The sequence below is a fragment of the Musa acuminata genome, chromosome BXJ1-3 (genome assembly GCF_036884655.1).
Source record: "Musa acuminata AAA Group cultivar baxijiao chromosome BXJ1-3, Cavendish_Baxijiao_AAA, whole genome shotgun sequence".
NCBI classification, from domain to species: domain Eukaryota; kingdom Viridiplantae; phylum Streptophyta; class Magnoliopsida; order Zingiberales; family Musaceae; genus Musa; species Musa acuminata.
The window spans coordinates 8,224,259-8,239,528 of record NC_088329.1 but is presented as its reverse complement, the minus strand read 5'-3'; the positions used below and the strand labels follow the sequence as shown (position 1 = coordinate 8,239,528).

Genomic DNA, 15,270 nt, shown 5'->3' with positions numbered 1-15,270 from the left:
CATGATCAAGAGCTTGGTGGGGGATGAGTGTAACATCTTTGCTTGTGTATCTGAGAATCTGATTGCAAATATAGAAATTATAAGAAACTAAAGTTCAATAAAAGTCAAAAATAAAAACTTTCACACCACTCAATCACTTCGCCAGCTTCAGTAAGAAAGAAGAACAAAAAGGAAAACGAATTGAAGAGAGAAGAGGAAGGGACAGCAAAAGAAGAATAAGAAGAAGAAGAAAGAGGAAATGAAGACCAAAAAAATTTTCATGCAAAGACAGAGTGGAAACATAAGAGAAAGAAGAAAGAAAAATAGGGAAGGAAGAAGAAGAAAAATTGGAAAGAGGAGAGAGGAAGCGATCTGCTGTGACCAGAAAAAAAATATAAAAAGTTAATTTGATTAGTTCTATTATATTTCTTTTAATTAGATTAGCGTATAGGATTATAAATCAATTAATTTGATATTTATATTATGAAGGAAAAAAATGAAAATAAAAAAAAAGAAAATCATATGATTTGAATAATTATTATTTTATGTTATTTGAACTCATATGAAATTATCTATTCAACATTATAATTATTATTTAAAAAAAATTAATATGATTTCATTACTTTTTAAAATATGCAGAAAAAAGGATTTGTTCGAACTGTTAACTTAGTAAAAATTAATTGATATATTATTTTGATCGCGACCCTACCAATAAATATTATACATTCCAACATAATTCTGAAATTGATTTTTTTTTATCCAATTTGGTTTTTATCTATTCCATATCGATTAAATATAGTTCTGAATTTTATCATGGAGATATAAGGTTATTCAAGTCATCGATACTATTATGACTTATATTTTGACATGTACATTATGATTATACTTATACTGAATTCTTGGTGTTATATATATATATATATATATATGTATATCATGACATGTACATTATGATTACTGAATCCTTAGTTATATTTATGCTTAAATGCCGAAATTAAAATCGATGTTCACCATTTAGAAAACAATCTATACACCGAAATCCTATATAAACCAATTCCTAATTGGTTCGATTACTGATTGGACCAATCTAATCAATTCTTATTCCAGCCGGAATGTTTTATGGGTTCAACCTGTGACCACAAATTCGATCTTGAATCCCGAGTCTAATACTTGAGCCACCCGAAACTGAGCTAACTATTTCATTTCCCATCAGATTGCGTGTACACTGCGGCCTCCGGTACCACCTGGCTCCCAGTTGCAGCGCTCTTGCGGCTCTCTGTGGCCAGCGCCGCTTCTCCCACCACCCACACCTGTTGCTGCACCACCAGCGTCGACGCTCGGCTGCCGCAGTCTGTCGACGCCAGCAAGTCGCCAATGACTCCCAGCTCGGGGTACTCGCTCCACATCGACATGCCTACCGTCAGCGGCGACTCCTTCCCTGCTCTCCGCCCCACGATCAGTAGGCTGAACTCCGGGCTCGTCTCGTGGATCACGTCCACCGTCCCCTCCCCGTCCTTCACCACCTCCTCCCTGTACACCACCCGGTTTCCGTCCACCTTCTTGTGCTGGAACTGCTTCAACACCCTGTCGTCCATCCTCTCCTCCCGTCCTTCCTCTTGCCCCTCCTCGAGCGGAAGCAAGCGAATCACCGTCAGCCCGATGGCCGCATGATCCGCCATGCGCACGCCGTATGCCAGCGCCTCTCGGTCATCGGCGCCGCCCAGAAAGTAGATTGCCACGCGTTCTAGTAGCTGCCCGCCGCTGGAGAGCCCGTTGTCGACGAGGATCCCAACGGAGCAGGGCGCGTGCTGGAGGACGTTCACGTTGACGGCATGGATGCCCGTGCTCGCAGAGTTGATGCTGCCGTCAGCGTTAACCTTCTTGTGGAAGGGGAGAATGACGAGCGCGGCCTTCTTGTCGAGGGCGAGGGAGCAGATGTCGTTGTGCATGGTGTTGTATGGGGAGATGCAGACGTAAGGGAGGACCGAAAAGCCGTCCGGGTGCTGACGCTCGAACAGCTGGAAGGCATTGACGATGTGGTCCGACTCCGAGAGCGTAGCGACCGAGGAATAGGGCTTGCGGTGGCGCCTGTGGAGATGGAAGACAGCATCGGCGCGGCCGACGAGCTGGACGAGGTGGAGGAGGTAGGTGCAGATGGGCGAGTCAGGAGAGGGGCCGGTCGCCTCCAGAAGCGCGAGGACCGGGTTGACGTTGTCCTGCTCATGGACGCATGCAAGGAGGCGGAGCTCGTCGCCGGGCCTGACGTGCTGAACAGTGCGGCGCTTGTAGGCCACGAACCGATCCTCCGGGTGGTACAGGTACTTGATCAGGGGGGCGGTGCCGCCGCCGAACACCAGAATGGTGATGATGACCATGGTGTAGTCCGTATTATCGACGACCTGCTTTCACACGCATCAACAGGACTAATTCCGGTTAGCGGTTGCACCGTCCATCGCATTCATGGTGTCCTCGAAAGTGAAGTGCGATGAATGCGAATGGTGTTCGGACGCACCTTGTCCTCGTGCCACCGGATCGCGGCACATACTTCGAAAATGCCCTTGGTGATCATCATGAGCCCCAGGGAGACGGTGTCTCGGTGCGCCATCCTGCTGTAGAAGCACGGCAGCGTCACTCCCACGAACTTGGTCACCACGCAGATCAACAGAAACATTTCGAACAGCCCCCAGTGGCGGGCGCCGGCCAAAACGGATATCCTCGTCGCCATCCCGGCCATGACAATGTTCGTCGGCAGTAATATCCCCATCACCAGCCCGTCCATGCGCTGCACCATGGTCGCCCCCAGCGGTGCTCCCCCCGGCAGCACCAGCCCGAAGAAGAAGGGCCCCGTGCTGACGTCGAACCCGGTGACCGCCGTCAGCACCCCGCACGCCAGCGCCATGGTAAGCACTGCCACGAAGCTCGCCTCGTCCAGAAGTGCCCCCTCCGGCGTCCGTCTTATGAGCCAGAGAACGATCGGCCTCAAGACGAACAGAATGAGTGCCACCACGCAGAAGAAGCATAGTAGGGCCGAGAGGCCCTTCCACGCGGAGTGAAGCTTCACGCTCAGCGAGTACGTTTTGACGAAGGCGGCCAGGAACAGATGAACGAAGTCCGAGATGAGGGTGGCCGACAGGGCGAGGCGGCCGAGCTTGGAGCTGAGGAGGTTGAGCTCGCTGAGGAGGCAAGAGAGGACCGCAAAAGACGTGATGCTCCATTTGTCTGACACAGCTAGGAGCACTTGCGTCTCCATGAAATGGTGAGGGATCTTGTGCCTCAGGGCTTTCGCCGTGAGGTAGACGGAGACGGCGGGAAGTAAGGTACCGAGGAGGGCAATGGCCGCCGCCTTCTTGCCAGCCTTAAGCATCAACCCGAGGTCTGCCTTCACGCCGACGACGAAGAAGAACAGCATGGAGGCCAAGATGGCCGCCACGTTGATCTGCTCAAAGCCGTAGGGGGGAAAGATTAGATACGCGAACCTCTGATTTCGGCCAAGGACATCACCGCTTAATATAATGCCTGCCTGCATCATGTCAACCAGAGAACACCCATCGATTGATTACGACCATACATATCGATTAAGGTGGAAAGCATGGGTATCATGACGGCTTAATTAACTACCACGATCTGAGAGATGACGACGGGTTGGCTGAGGCGGCGGAGGACGACGTGGGTAAGCCGGAACAAGACGAAGATGACGGTGATCTGGTAGATGAGGGTGGGTAAGGAGAAGTTGAAGGGGTTGTCGTCGACCCAGAAGCCGGTGGAGGTGGTCATGACGGCACGGTAGCACAAGATTTGCCTCGTCCCGCTATTCGTGCCACTCAAGAATAGTTGCTCGTCATTGGGCAAGGCCATCTTCCTCAGGGCACGGAGACACCGGGATAGATGCAGGAAGGGAGGGAGGGAGGGAGGGAGAGAGAGATGTGCAGAGGGAAGCAGGGAAGGAGAAGGGCAACGATCGAGAGAGTGAGAGGAGGAAAGGCTAACAGGTGGTGGAGAAATGGCCCGATCAATCTGATGACGTTCCTTGTTTCACGATGGAGTTCAAATTGCAACAGTTGACCGACGACATCGAGCTATCCCCGTGCCGCCGGAAACTAATTCGGTAGGGTGAGACCGAACATAGTGTCATTTGATTGGATCAAGTTCGACCAATTTTGATCTAACCAACATAAATTTCAAAATTTTATGGAGTGCAAATGATATCACCCAATTCTTTTCCGAACCTCTGATGAGAACAAACCAATGTGACAAAAAATGATCACTGTCCTCAATGATTAAAAGTGTTAAGGAGTTGGAGATATATCACGCTATCTATAGCATAAACGAACAAAATTACATTTTAAGACACCAATAATTATTAATATAAACTATAATTTGTATAAAAAAAAATTGATAAAATTTTCTCCAAGATAAACTATACTCAACCTGTAAATTCATCTTAGTTTCAACATTAAATCACCAACTGCTCAATCCATAGTCCATGACATAATGGTGGTCGCCAATCAAATAATTATTTATAGCTAAACCATTTTATTTCGTAATAAAATATTATAAGAACTCAAAACTAAATGTATTCAAAATTTTAACTTAAAATAGAATCATTTAAGGATTATAATTAAATATTTTATGTCTATGATTTTAAAATATTTCATAAATAAAACTATAAAAAGTGTATGCTTACTGAGTTATCACTCATCATCGTAGGCCCTATTATATTACTAATAATCCATCCAAACGATCGGTTGATATTTATTTGATTAACTTTACTTATCAAACAAGTCATTTATTTGATTGATGTAAGTTTTGAGGTATTATGAGTATATTTTAGATCATTCTTATGAAGCTTGTTGTACATTGGTTGTTTTAAATAATTATTTCAAAAAATATACTCTTGATATTTATTTAAAAAAACTCCTTTGAATATAATTTGAATAGTAATTTATTCATCATCGATGTCCCAAGAAGATAAAGAAGAGGAGGAAAAGAAAGAAGAAGAGACAAAAGAGGGGGAATAGGGTTGATCGATTTTGTGAATCGATTCAGAAAAAATAATGATTTGACCACAAGGATAAAATCAAATTTTATTAGAAAAAAATTATTCCTATGTAATTTTTCAATAGAGCAGGATAAGATAAAAACCAATTAGCATGATCTTTTTTCCCCTTATGGACGTGGACTCCAAAAATACGTCTATTAAATTGTTATATATGAATATAATTGAATTCTTAGTAAAAAAAAAAAATAGAAGTGGTAAGCACATTTAGTTTCATATTTATTGAGAGGAGGGGAACTTATATCTTATAAACATCAAAATCTATCATATGCACCTCTCAGGATCCACCTTAAGGGAGCAGAATTGTATGTGCTCACCGAACATTCTTGTTGAACCCTTGAAGTCTCTTTTGGGAGCACATATAAGCATGTTTAAGATGTTACATCGAGTAGGATATGATATAATTTAATTTTCAAAGATTAAATGGATCTATAATCATTAACAATTGCAACAAATTAATGATCAATTATTAATTTAGTATAAAAAAATCTTGTATTTAGTAGTGATATTAGGATAATAACAAGAATGAAATCTACTTATTATATGACCAACAATCTTAGCGTCATAGACACTCTGACACCAACAATCTTAGCGTCATAGACACTCTGACATCTTATCACCACATGATTAATAGCTCAACGTCACATGACCGACATCTAACGTTACATAGCCAATGATATGACATTACGTAATAAATACTGTATTATTCTTCAAATGTTACAATTACATTCATTTATACTATATATTCAAGACAATCTCAAAAGGACCAAGAAAAAGATGTGTAATGGTCCCAACATTGATTGAAGTCTTCAAATATAACAATTTTGAAGCCTCTCTCTCACACACTCTCATACTCAAATTCTAATATATTTAGCTCGAAAGAATTAGATACTTAATGATCACCTTACAACCTAAATATATATATTTTAAAAAGATTTTAACATTTCTCGAAATCATAAAAAAATAAATACAAAATAAAATTCGGAAACCGCAAATGGATACGTAGGTATTAAGATAAATCTATTATGATTGATCTAAGTTTAAACATTTTAGATAATAATTCAACTCGACAAGTCCGTACTCCATCGAGCTAGTTTGTGAACAGTTTAATGGCTGATTTGATATAACGTAGACATTGCCAACGGATTAAAGAATCTGAAGTGATACTTATGATGCCAGCAGTTATTTCTGTCTGCTTGAGCAACACCACAAGGCATGATAATAGACCAATGTTCTGCACTTGTCTGTCCACATCAGTCTTGTGTTCAACAGTTGAAGAAGAAACATTCGTTCAAATTTCATGTGCTTGATTTCACCCAAACAAATCCCACTCAGTCACGGATAGCCTTTTGCTATCACATAATGATAACAAGTTCGCAACACACATCAAGTTCACAACAGGAGATCAAGAGTACAAAAATTGTCAACTTTCTCCGCCACGTCCCGTTCTCATTCTTACACACGGTTACACGACAGCCTATTGAACTCTTCACAGCTTGGTTTGCAGAGGAGACATCCATAAAGTGTAGTCTTATAAGGCGAAAACATAGAGCTTCGACTCCAACTAAACATAGATCTCAGTGTAATAATTTTACCTTACCAAACCGAGCTTCGAATTCTAGGAAAGTTGGTGCTTGCTGATGACCTGACTGGCCGCTCGGCCGATGGAAGTGTCCATACCATGGCACTGCTGCTCTTCCCACTGCCTACACAGCAGTCGAGAGGATAGGATTCAATGACACAAACAAAAAAGTTAAATGGCAACAGCACGATCAATACAAAAGAAGAAAGTACAAAAAGAAGGGAATGAAAAAGAGAAAAATGTCATGATCACATAATCTGGAAGACACCTCAACTTCTTGAAAACTTGATCTGGTTATTAGATCACATGAAAGCCAAGCTACCACCGCATATTACTTGGGTGTGCCACTAACATTTACTAGAGAAGAAAATCTAAAGCATTTCACAGTTTATTCGAGCCAATCATGTTCAGTTAAAGAAAAAACAACGGAGAGAGCAGTCACTTAGACCGATCATAGCTTGTTCAAATCCAAATTTCGTGACAGGGCATCTGATTGCATAAAGAGAATGTTAAGAGATGTAAGATTCAAGAAAGACTGCCGCTAGGAAAAATCAAGGTAGACCCTCTAAAGGAGAACATCATTGTACAATGAAAAGATTCTGTACAATGCCACAAAAGATGATAATAACAAAGATTTACCACTTCAAATACAGAGAAAGCTTGATGTCTTAAGTACGAAAGGGTAAAGGGAACCAGAATGAGGGTCCAGAAACATAATGAACATTCATAGAATGAACCGTCCTAGCATTTATTTTCACAATCATGATCCATGGAATAAACAGTGGAAATCCACGTCTAGGACTATAACCACGCAATGACAATCATGAATAACACTTTGCTAATTCCTTGTTCCGAGACTAAACTTCCAATATCAAGCTTAACAGATGGCACAAATGACATACAGTAACAAATATGATAGTCTCAAAGTAATCCATGAGCATGTACATACTAGCGTTAAGCCTCCCATGTCCAGAGTTCCATCGAGGCAAGTTGTGTTGAGCACTCTCCTGCCAAGTTTCCTCAAAGCCTGGTAGTTCATCTGAGGAAAAGCAAATTGCGAATAAGCTGTAACATACAAAACAGAAGAGAGAAAACAATCACCCAGTGGTGCTGGATGAACCTTCATCGAGGTTATGGAATGTCTGCAACATGTCCACCCTCCCATCCAAACTCAGTTTTCTTGTTACCGTGTAGCCCTGCAAAACCGATACCACCACTGAGTTTAGTGATAATGATCACATAAGCACTTCTTTGAACAAACAACACAAGATCAGGAGCACAACAAGACTTGTAAGAATACACACTTTATGACCGATTCCACGGGATATCCTGTGAATCGCTTTACCAGTAGTAGCATCAGCTTCCTTGCTCTCTTCCGCAATTACCTGTCAAAGAATTAGGCAGGGGTGAGTTTGGCTTATGAACAACTAAACCAAAGCCTCCACTACCACGCACTGACTGCAACTCAAAAAGTCTGCAGATTTTCATTGAAAACATGATTTACTTACTCCATCACCACCAGTTCTCCTGACTGTTGATGAAGCATAATACGCTCCGTTTGGACCACCATAAGTCACAGATAAGCTGCGAAAAGCATAGCTACCACCCTGTGGCAGCATTGTTTTTGAACGGCTGAAGTCATTCCTGAGGTGATTGTGTCTGCTTTTGTTCCCTGTGTATACAGAATGAAGTGAGAAGCTGTTCCATCGACTGCTATACCAACTTAAGATGCCAAAAGGAGGATTCAATTAACGCAGCAAGAAACTAATAGAGAAAAATACCTTCTGCTGCTTCATCGGGTTCCTGAACATAGGGTTGTTTCTGTTTGCTCGACCTAGAAGGTCTTCGGACGCTCTTCCCCTTCACCTTATCCGCGTTCTCTCCCTGGTCTTCATCATCAGAAGATAGCTCCTCAATGATTGGCCGTGTTGATTTACTTGCTGGGGGAGGCTGATCCAGAAATCCGGGATCGCTCCTCTCTCTAAAAGGGCTTACTTGATGAGCAAACCTGCTACCACCGGGAACGAAGCTTGGTCCGTCCCCAAATGACCGACTGAAGAAAGCGTCATCGAAAGTACTCCTACGGCCAAAGAAGCCAAACCTCAAGCTCCCCGGTCTTCCGAGGACACTAATCCCAGCAAATGAGTCACCGATACCAAAGAAATCATCTACATCAAGTCTTCTCCTCTGCATTTCCGCAGTGTAACTCCTGCAAATAAGAAAAAATACATTACATACATCTAAAAAAAACAGATATTAGCCATTCAGAACACGTCCAAAAGCAAAACTTGGCGACGGTTTCGTAGTTTTCAGAAACAACAAAAAGTTACTTTTCGTGATCACCAAATAGCAATCACACGAAACAGATCGATTGAATGACTTGCAAAAAGCCCCCTATGTCCTACATAAAACGAACAACATCATTCTCCAACATAAGCACATGCAAAAGCAAAAACAAATCAGCAAAAGGGAGCCGCAACAGAAGCTCTAAAAGAATCGCAGCATTAGGGAATCAAAACAGTGAGCTCTTGGAAGCCCTTCCTTGCAAACCGAGCCAATGCACGGAGTAAAATCCCAAAGCTCAAAATCAAGTTTACTGCCAGGGCAGGCAGTCGTACCGAACAAATGCCCGTGAAACGAACGAAACGACGCCGTTCCGATCGGTTTAGTTCTCCCGAAACCACTATCGATGAAGAAAAAGGAACGAGAGAAAGCCACCTTGCTTTATGGGCCTGCCATCTTTCGCTTTCTTCGGCTTCATGACCGCAAGGAAAGAGATCGGGATGTCAAAATCTGTTCATCGCGCGGCAAAGGCGGTGGCCGAATCATCCAGAACCCCACACCATCACCCATGGTTTCCCAATGCATACTCTTCTGACGCAATGACACGATGCCCGCTTCTCCACCGGTCTTGTGGCTGGCCGTATTTGTAGGTCCCTTTGCAGTACGCTGCAGGAATCCGCGTCACGGGTATGAAATCGTACTGCTAATACTATTTTTCTCTGATGGAAAAAAAGTATAATACTATTATAATAAATTTACATAACTTGTTTAGGGTTAAAATCTATTTTTACTCATTTGATTTTAATAATAGATGATCTTATAGTTTATTTGTGTCTAAAATAATTTATATATTTTATAAAATATAAAATATAAATCTTTTCATCAAATCTAAATTAATAAACGTTAAAGATCACACATTAACTCATAATAAATTATTAATATAATAATATATATAATTTAAATTAAAAAATAAGATTAAATGGTGGAAGAAGACTGTCATTATAAAAGTGATCATCACCAACACTATTGAACCGCTACCGTCTAACCCTAGATACTTCGATTTCTTCTTTTCTAAGGGTCAAGGCTACCTATTCAAATGCTAATGACGAGCTCATGAACTTCCAATCCTGCCTAAGTGTATGTCCTTCGACCAACTCAACGTTATGCATACAATAGTCTACTAGTCCCTCTTTTTTCTCTTGGATATCGTTGTCTTCAGTACTTCCCACTTCATTCTCTTCTGCACCCTTACTGATCATGCCTACGACATGGTGGTTCAACTCTCTTTCACTTCCACCTCTTCCCTTTCCTACCTTTATCTCCTTGCCTTCGTCTGCCGCCATGGCCTCCATCGCTTCTTTTTCCTTGCCAAGTTGGGTTTTCATCCTTTTTTAAACTTAAATTATATATATTATTATATTAATAATTTATTATGAGTTAATATGCCATAGACTTTTTTTTAATGTATATTAACTCACACTTGAGGAGCTTATATGCTATATTTTTTAAAATATATAAGTTATTTTAGATATGAATAAACCAAGCTTAAGTGGTTCATAGCAAATACCGGGCTAAAATAATTATTAAATATTTTAAAACTTAAATTATATATTATTATATTAATGATTTATTGTGAGATAATATACCATGCAGTCTCTAACATATGTTAATTCACATTTTACAAAAGAGGCTTATATGCTATGTTTTTAAAATGTATGAATTGTTTTAAATATGAGTAAATAATAAGGGCTTAAGTAATCCATGACTAAAACTATATGGATTAAAATAGATATTAATATTTTTAATTTAAATTTTAAATTAATTGATGTTAAATTGCCTTTTATTTTTTTAATGAATGTTAATGGTCAAAGGGTATAAAAAAATTTATAACGATAAATAAGCTATTATAAACTTTGCAAGGCTAGCGTGGAAAAAAGTTTTCAATTAAAAGTCTCTCTTACAATTTATGAAATTCTCTCTTAGACTTGAGTTTAGTATGTATGTTTTTAAAATATGTAAAAATAGCATGGATATCATATTACACAATGTTCTTTACCTTCTTTTATCACTTATCATTTGTAAATGATATATTAATATTCTTAAAAAATAATATACAATTTTACAAGTTAATAATATTTTTATTTTATTTTAGATTCTGTTTAAAATTTTTAATTTCTTTCAAATTCAATAACCACTATGATCAGTAATTACAAATACGAAGTTATTTAATGAACGTAAACGGCAGAGATATGTAAGAGGAATTCAAAATCCAAACACATGGACTATCAATGTTATTCGTATACTTTGCTGTAGTTTTTTAAATCCATTTCGTAACATATTTCCTTTAAAAGAAAAATCAAATAGGTCGACTATCATCAGTTTCAAGTCCAACGGTGATTCCATAAGAACAATGAACAATTGATTCTTCAAGAAACTAAATTCATTTCATAACTTCAAACTGCGTACAAAACAAAACTCAAACAGAAAACATATCGTGATCCATAAAACGTACAGAGAGGACAGATGTTCTCCCTCGAGGGAGACAAGATGCATCACTTGATGTTACACATCAAAATTAGCTAGTTTGAGCTCTAAAATATTTGTAAGGCCTCAGTACAGAACACAAAACAAGGTGAAGCAGCGAAGCCTTCGTTCATCCACCATCGCCTTGCTCCACCTGCTACCACCTCACTGATATAAATCATTCACAGCAGAAGCAGCGGCCCCCTGCCGATGCTTAGGCTATAATGAGAGATCAATCTAAGTTTATTTCTCATCGGGTTGCGAATTATCCTTCCGGTTCTACCTGGATCACAGTTGAATCGCCCTTGGGGCTCTCCGCGGCTTGCGCCGCCGCTCCCATCACCCTTACCTGTTTCTGAATCACCAGCGTAGACACCCGCCCGCTGAAGTTGGTCGACGCCAGCAGGTCCCCGATGACCCCCAGCTCCGGGTACTCTCTCCACAACAACATCCCAGCCGTCAACCGCGAATCCGACCCCTCCCTCCGTCCCACGATCAACAGGCTGAACTCGGGGCTCGTCTCGCGGATCACTGCCACCGTCCCTTCCCCGTCCTTCACCACCTCCTCCCTGTACACCACCCGCTTCCCGTCCAGCTTCTCCTGCTGGAACTTCTCCACCATCTTGTCGTCCATCCTTTCCTCCGGCCCAACCTCCCGCAACTCCTTGGGGGGGAGGAGCCGCACCACCGTCAGCTCGACGGCCGCGTGTTTCGTCATGCGCACGCCGCAGGCCAGCGCCTCCCGGTCGTCGGCACCGCCCAGGAAGTAGACCGCCACGCGGTGAAGCAACGCCCAGCGGTCGGATAGCCCGTTGTCGACGAGGATGCCGACGGAGCAGGGCGCGTAACGGAGCACGTTGACGTTGACGGCCTGGATGGGAGGGCTGACGAAGCTGATGCTTCCGTCGGCAAGAACGTTCTTGTGGAAGGGGAGGATGATGAGGGTGGCCTTCTTGTCGAGGGCGAGGGAGCAGATATCGTCGTGCATGGTGCTGTAAGGGGAGATGCAGAAGTAAGGGAGGACCGACACGCCGCTCGAGTATTGCCGCTCGAACAGCCGGAAGGCATTGACAATGTGGTCGGTCTCTGAGAGGGCAGTGGCTGAGGAGGAGAAATTCTTTTGCCACTTGTGGGGGAGTAGGACGGTATCGGTCCGGCCGACGAGCTGGATGAGGTGGATGAGGTAGGCGCAGATGGGGGAGTCGCGGGAGGGGCCGGCGGCCTCGAGGAGGGAGATGATGGGTTTGACGTTGTCCTGAAGGTGGATACATGCAAGGACGCGGAGCTCGTCGCCGGGCTTGGCGTGCTCGAGAGTGCGGCGCTTGTAAGCCACGTAGCGATCCTCCGGGCGGTACAGGTACCTGATCAGGGGGGCGCTGGAGCTGCCCAAGATGATAATGGTGACGACGATGACGCTGAGTTCATCCGGTCCCACGAGCTGCGGTGACATGCATCAACAAAAACAGACTCTGGTTAGCGTAGGCAGTGCGAATGGGGGTTGGATGACTTGTGTGATGGCGATGGGATTGAGAATAATAGTATTAAAATGGTGGTGGTGCATTTAGAGTCGTGATCTTAGAATTTAGTGACCTATATGTACGTTGTGAGGAGAAGTCTTTAATCAACAAAAAAAACTAAACAGAAATCACTAAATCGTAGAAGAAAGATGAGGCAAGTGTTTTCCGCCCCTAATCAACGTGCATGCATGCATGCTTGCGCTTGGAGTCTGCGTACGCACGAAGTGCTCCGCCCACACGAGGACGGCATATACTTCATTGATGCCCTTGGTTGCCAGCATCAGCCCAAGGGAGATGGTTTCCCGGGGCGACATCCTGCAGTAGAGGCATGGCAGGATCACCCCCACGAACTTGGACAGTACGATCACGAACAAATACGTTTCGAATAGCCACCAGCTACTGGCGTCGGCCAATACTGTCAGGTCCGCCCTCATTCCGGCAAAAGCCATGCCCAACGGCAGCAGCATCCCCAACACCAAACAGTCCATGCGCTCCGCCAGCGTGGCCCCCAGCGGAGGTCCCCCCGGCAGTACCAGCCCGAAGAAGAAGGGCCCCGCTGTGAGGTCGAACCCGATCATCTGGCACAACATACCGGACGCCAGCGCCATGGATATCACCGCCACGAAGCTCGGCTGGTCCAGAAGTGCCCCCTCCGGCGTCCGTCTTATGAGCCAGAGCACGATCGGCCTCATGACGAACAGGATGAGTACCAGTAAGGCCAAGAAGGATGCTAGCATCGTTAACCCCCGTAGCGGGGAACCGACGTTGACGCCCTGTAGGTACGTGACCAGGATGACGTTGGCGAACGCGTGCAAGATGGAGGTGATGAGGGTGGCCGACATGGCGAGGCGGCCGAGCTTGGAGGTGAGGAGGTTGAGCTCGCTGAGGAGGCACGACAGGACAGGATACGACGTCATGCACCATGTGTCGGTCAAGAGGATGAGCAAGTTAGACTGTTCGTATCGGAGAGGGATCTTGGGCTTCAAGAACAAGGTGGCGAGGGAGACAGATGCGATGGGAAGCAGGGTCGATAGAAAACCGACGGCCACAGCCTTCTTGCCAACCTTGGGAATCACACCAAGGTCTGCCTTGACGCCGATCACAAAGAAGAACAACATGTAGGAAGTGATGGATATGGTGACCACCTCCTGATAGTGTTCCGGCGCTACGACTGAGCTTCCGAACGCCTTATTTCGGCTTAGGACGTTGGGGCCTAATATAATGCCCGCCTGCATCACATCAACAAGAAAATGCAAATAATTCATGCGCGCGCGCGGCACATAAGGCGGAGATCATGTCGGGTTTTGATTACCTACCACGATCTGAGAGACGTGGAGGGGTTGGCCGAGTAGGCGGAGGACGGCGTGCGTCAGCTGATAGATGACGAAGACGACAAGGATCTGGTAGATGAGGGTGGGCAAGGTGAAGTGGAGGGGGTTGTCGCCGACCCAGACGCCTGCCGAGGTCGTCATGACGGTTCGGTGACAAAAGAGGGGGTTGGGTCGCCCAGGTGCATAGCCGATGAAGTTTTGCCCTCCGGGGGTGGCCATCTTGCTTGAGAGAGAGAGAGAGAGAGAGAGAGGAGAGATGCCAAGAGGTGGGAGGAGGCTATGCAGTATTCGGGGAGGAACGGTCAGCGTCATCTGATGGTGTTGCTCGTTTGACGATGTAGTAACGATCCAAAGTTGACCAACGACCCGGACCTATTTCCAAAATAGTCAATTTTCATTAATTAAAAAAAAGGGGTCAAATTGGTTGCATGTGAGGACATTTGGCGGCCCCGAAAAGCACGTAGATGAAGCATAGACTGCGGCGACTCGGTGACGGTTAAAACTGTGGCGCGGAAGATATTCGACGGAATGCGTGTGAAAAACGTCGTCACCTGGAACTCGATCCTCTCCATGCGCATGAGGGCAGCGGATTTGGAGGCCGCTCGTGAGATGCCCGTAAGAGATGTCGTGTCCTGGAATTTGATCACATCAGGGTACGTCAAGGCTGGCGACATGGACGGTGCGGCTGAATTATCATTCCATTTGCATGGCGGAGAGAAATCCTATCTTTGAGGAAATGCCTGCAAGGAGTAATGTTTCTTGGATTGCGATGATATCTGGGCACACGAATTCTTTCCGACCAACTAGTTGGGATCTCTGGCGTCCCAACGGGTTTAGGTAACTGAAGCTGAGAGACATGAGATTTGACTAATCCTCCATCTCAACTTGTTGCATTTTCTGCACCGTTGTAGCATCTACTTGTGTTGTGTATAAGCTGAGATACATGAGTTTATACACAACATATTCATATCACATTTTCTTCTATGAAGTGTTTATTAA

The 15,270-nt window shown here is 44.0% G+C and overlaps 3 protein-coding genes across 3 annotated transcripts; all 3 read right to left on the bottom strand.

Annotated features, from left to right (window-relative positions):
- Positions 1-1,178: 1,178 nt before the first annotated feature.
- Positions 1,179-3,834, bottom strand: LOC135636115 (cation/H(+) antiporter 15-like). The gene is made up of 3 exons (XM_065147694.1): positions 3,598-3,834; positions 2,492-3,499; positions 1,179-2,378 (listed from the first exon to the last, which is right to left on the bottom strand). Exons 1-3 carry the CDS (start codon positions 3,832-3,834, stop codon positions 1,179-1,181), a joined length of 2,445 nt encoding a protein of 814 aa, XP_065003766.1.
- Positions 3,835-6,345: 2,511 nt separating this feature from the next.
- On the bottom strand, positions 6,346-9,394 carry LOC135636922 (uncharacterized). The gene is made up of 7 exons (XM_065149108.1): positions 9,236-9,394; positions 8,399-8,826; positions 8,126-8,289; positions 7,922-8,002; positions 7,738-7,813; positions 7,567-7,656; positions 6,346-6,741 (listed from the first exon to the last, which is right to left on the bottom strand). Exons 2-7 carry the CDS (start codon positions 8,808-8,810, stop codon positions 6,632-6,634), a joined length of 933 nt encoding a protein of 310 aa, XP_065005180.1. The 5' UTR covers positions 8,811-8,826; positions 9,236-9,394; the 3' UTR covers positions 6,346-6,631.
- Positions 9,395-11,688: 2,294 nt separating this feature from the next.
- LOC135636110 (cation/H(+) antiporter 15-like) lies at positions 11,689-14,412 on the bottom strand. Its single transcript, XM_065147686.1, has 3 exons — positions 14,257-14,412; positions 13,162-14,169; positions 11,689-12,861 (listed from the first exon to the last, which is right to left on the bottom strand). The coding sequence occupies exons 1-3, from the start codon at positions 14,410-14,412 to the stop codon at positions 11,689-11,691; spliced, it is 2,337 nt and encodes a 778-aa protein (XP_065003758.1).
- Between the last annotated feature and the right edge of the window lie 858 nt (positions 14,413-15,270).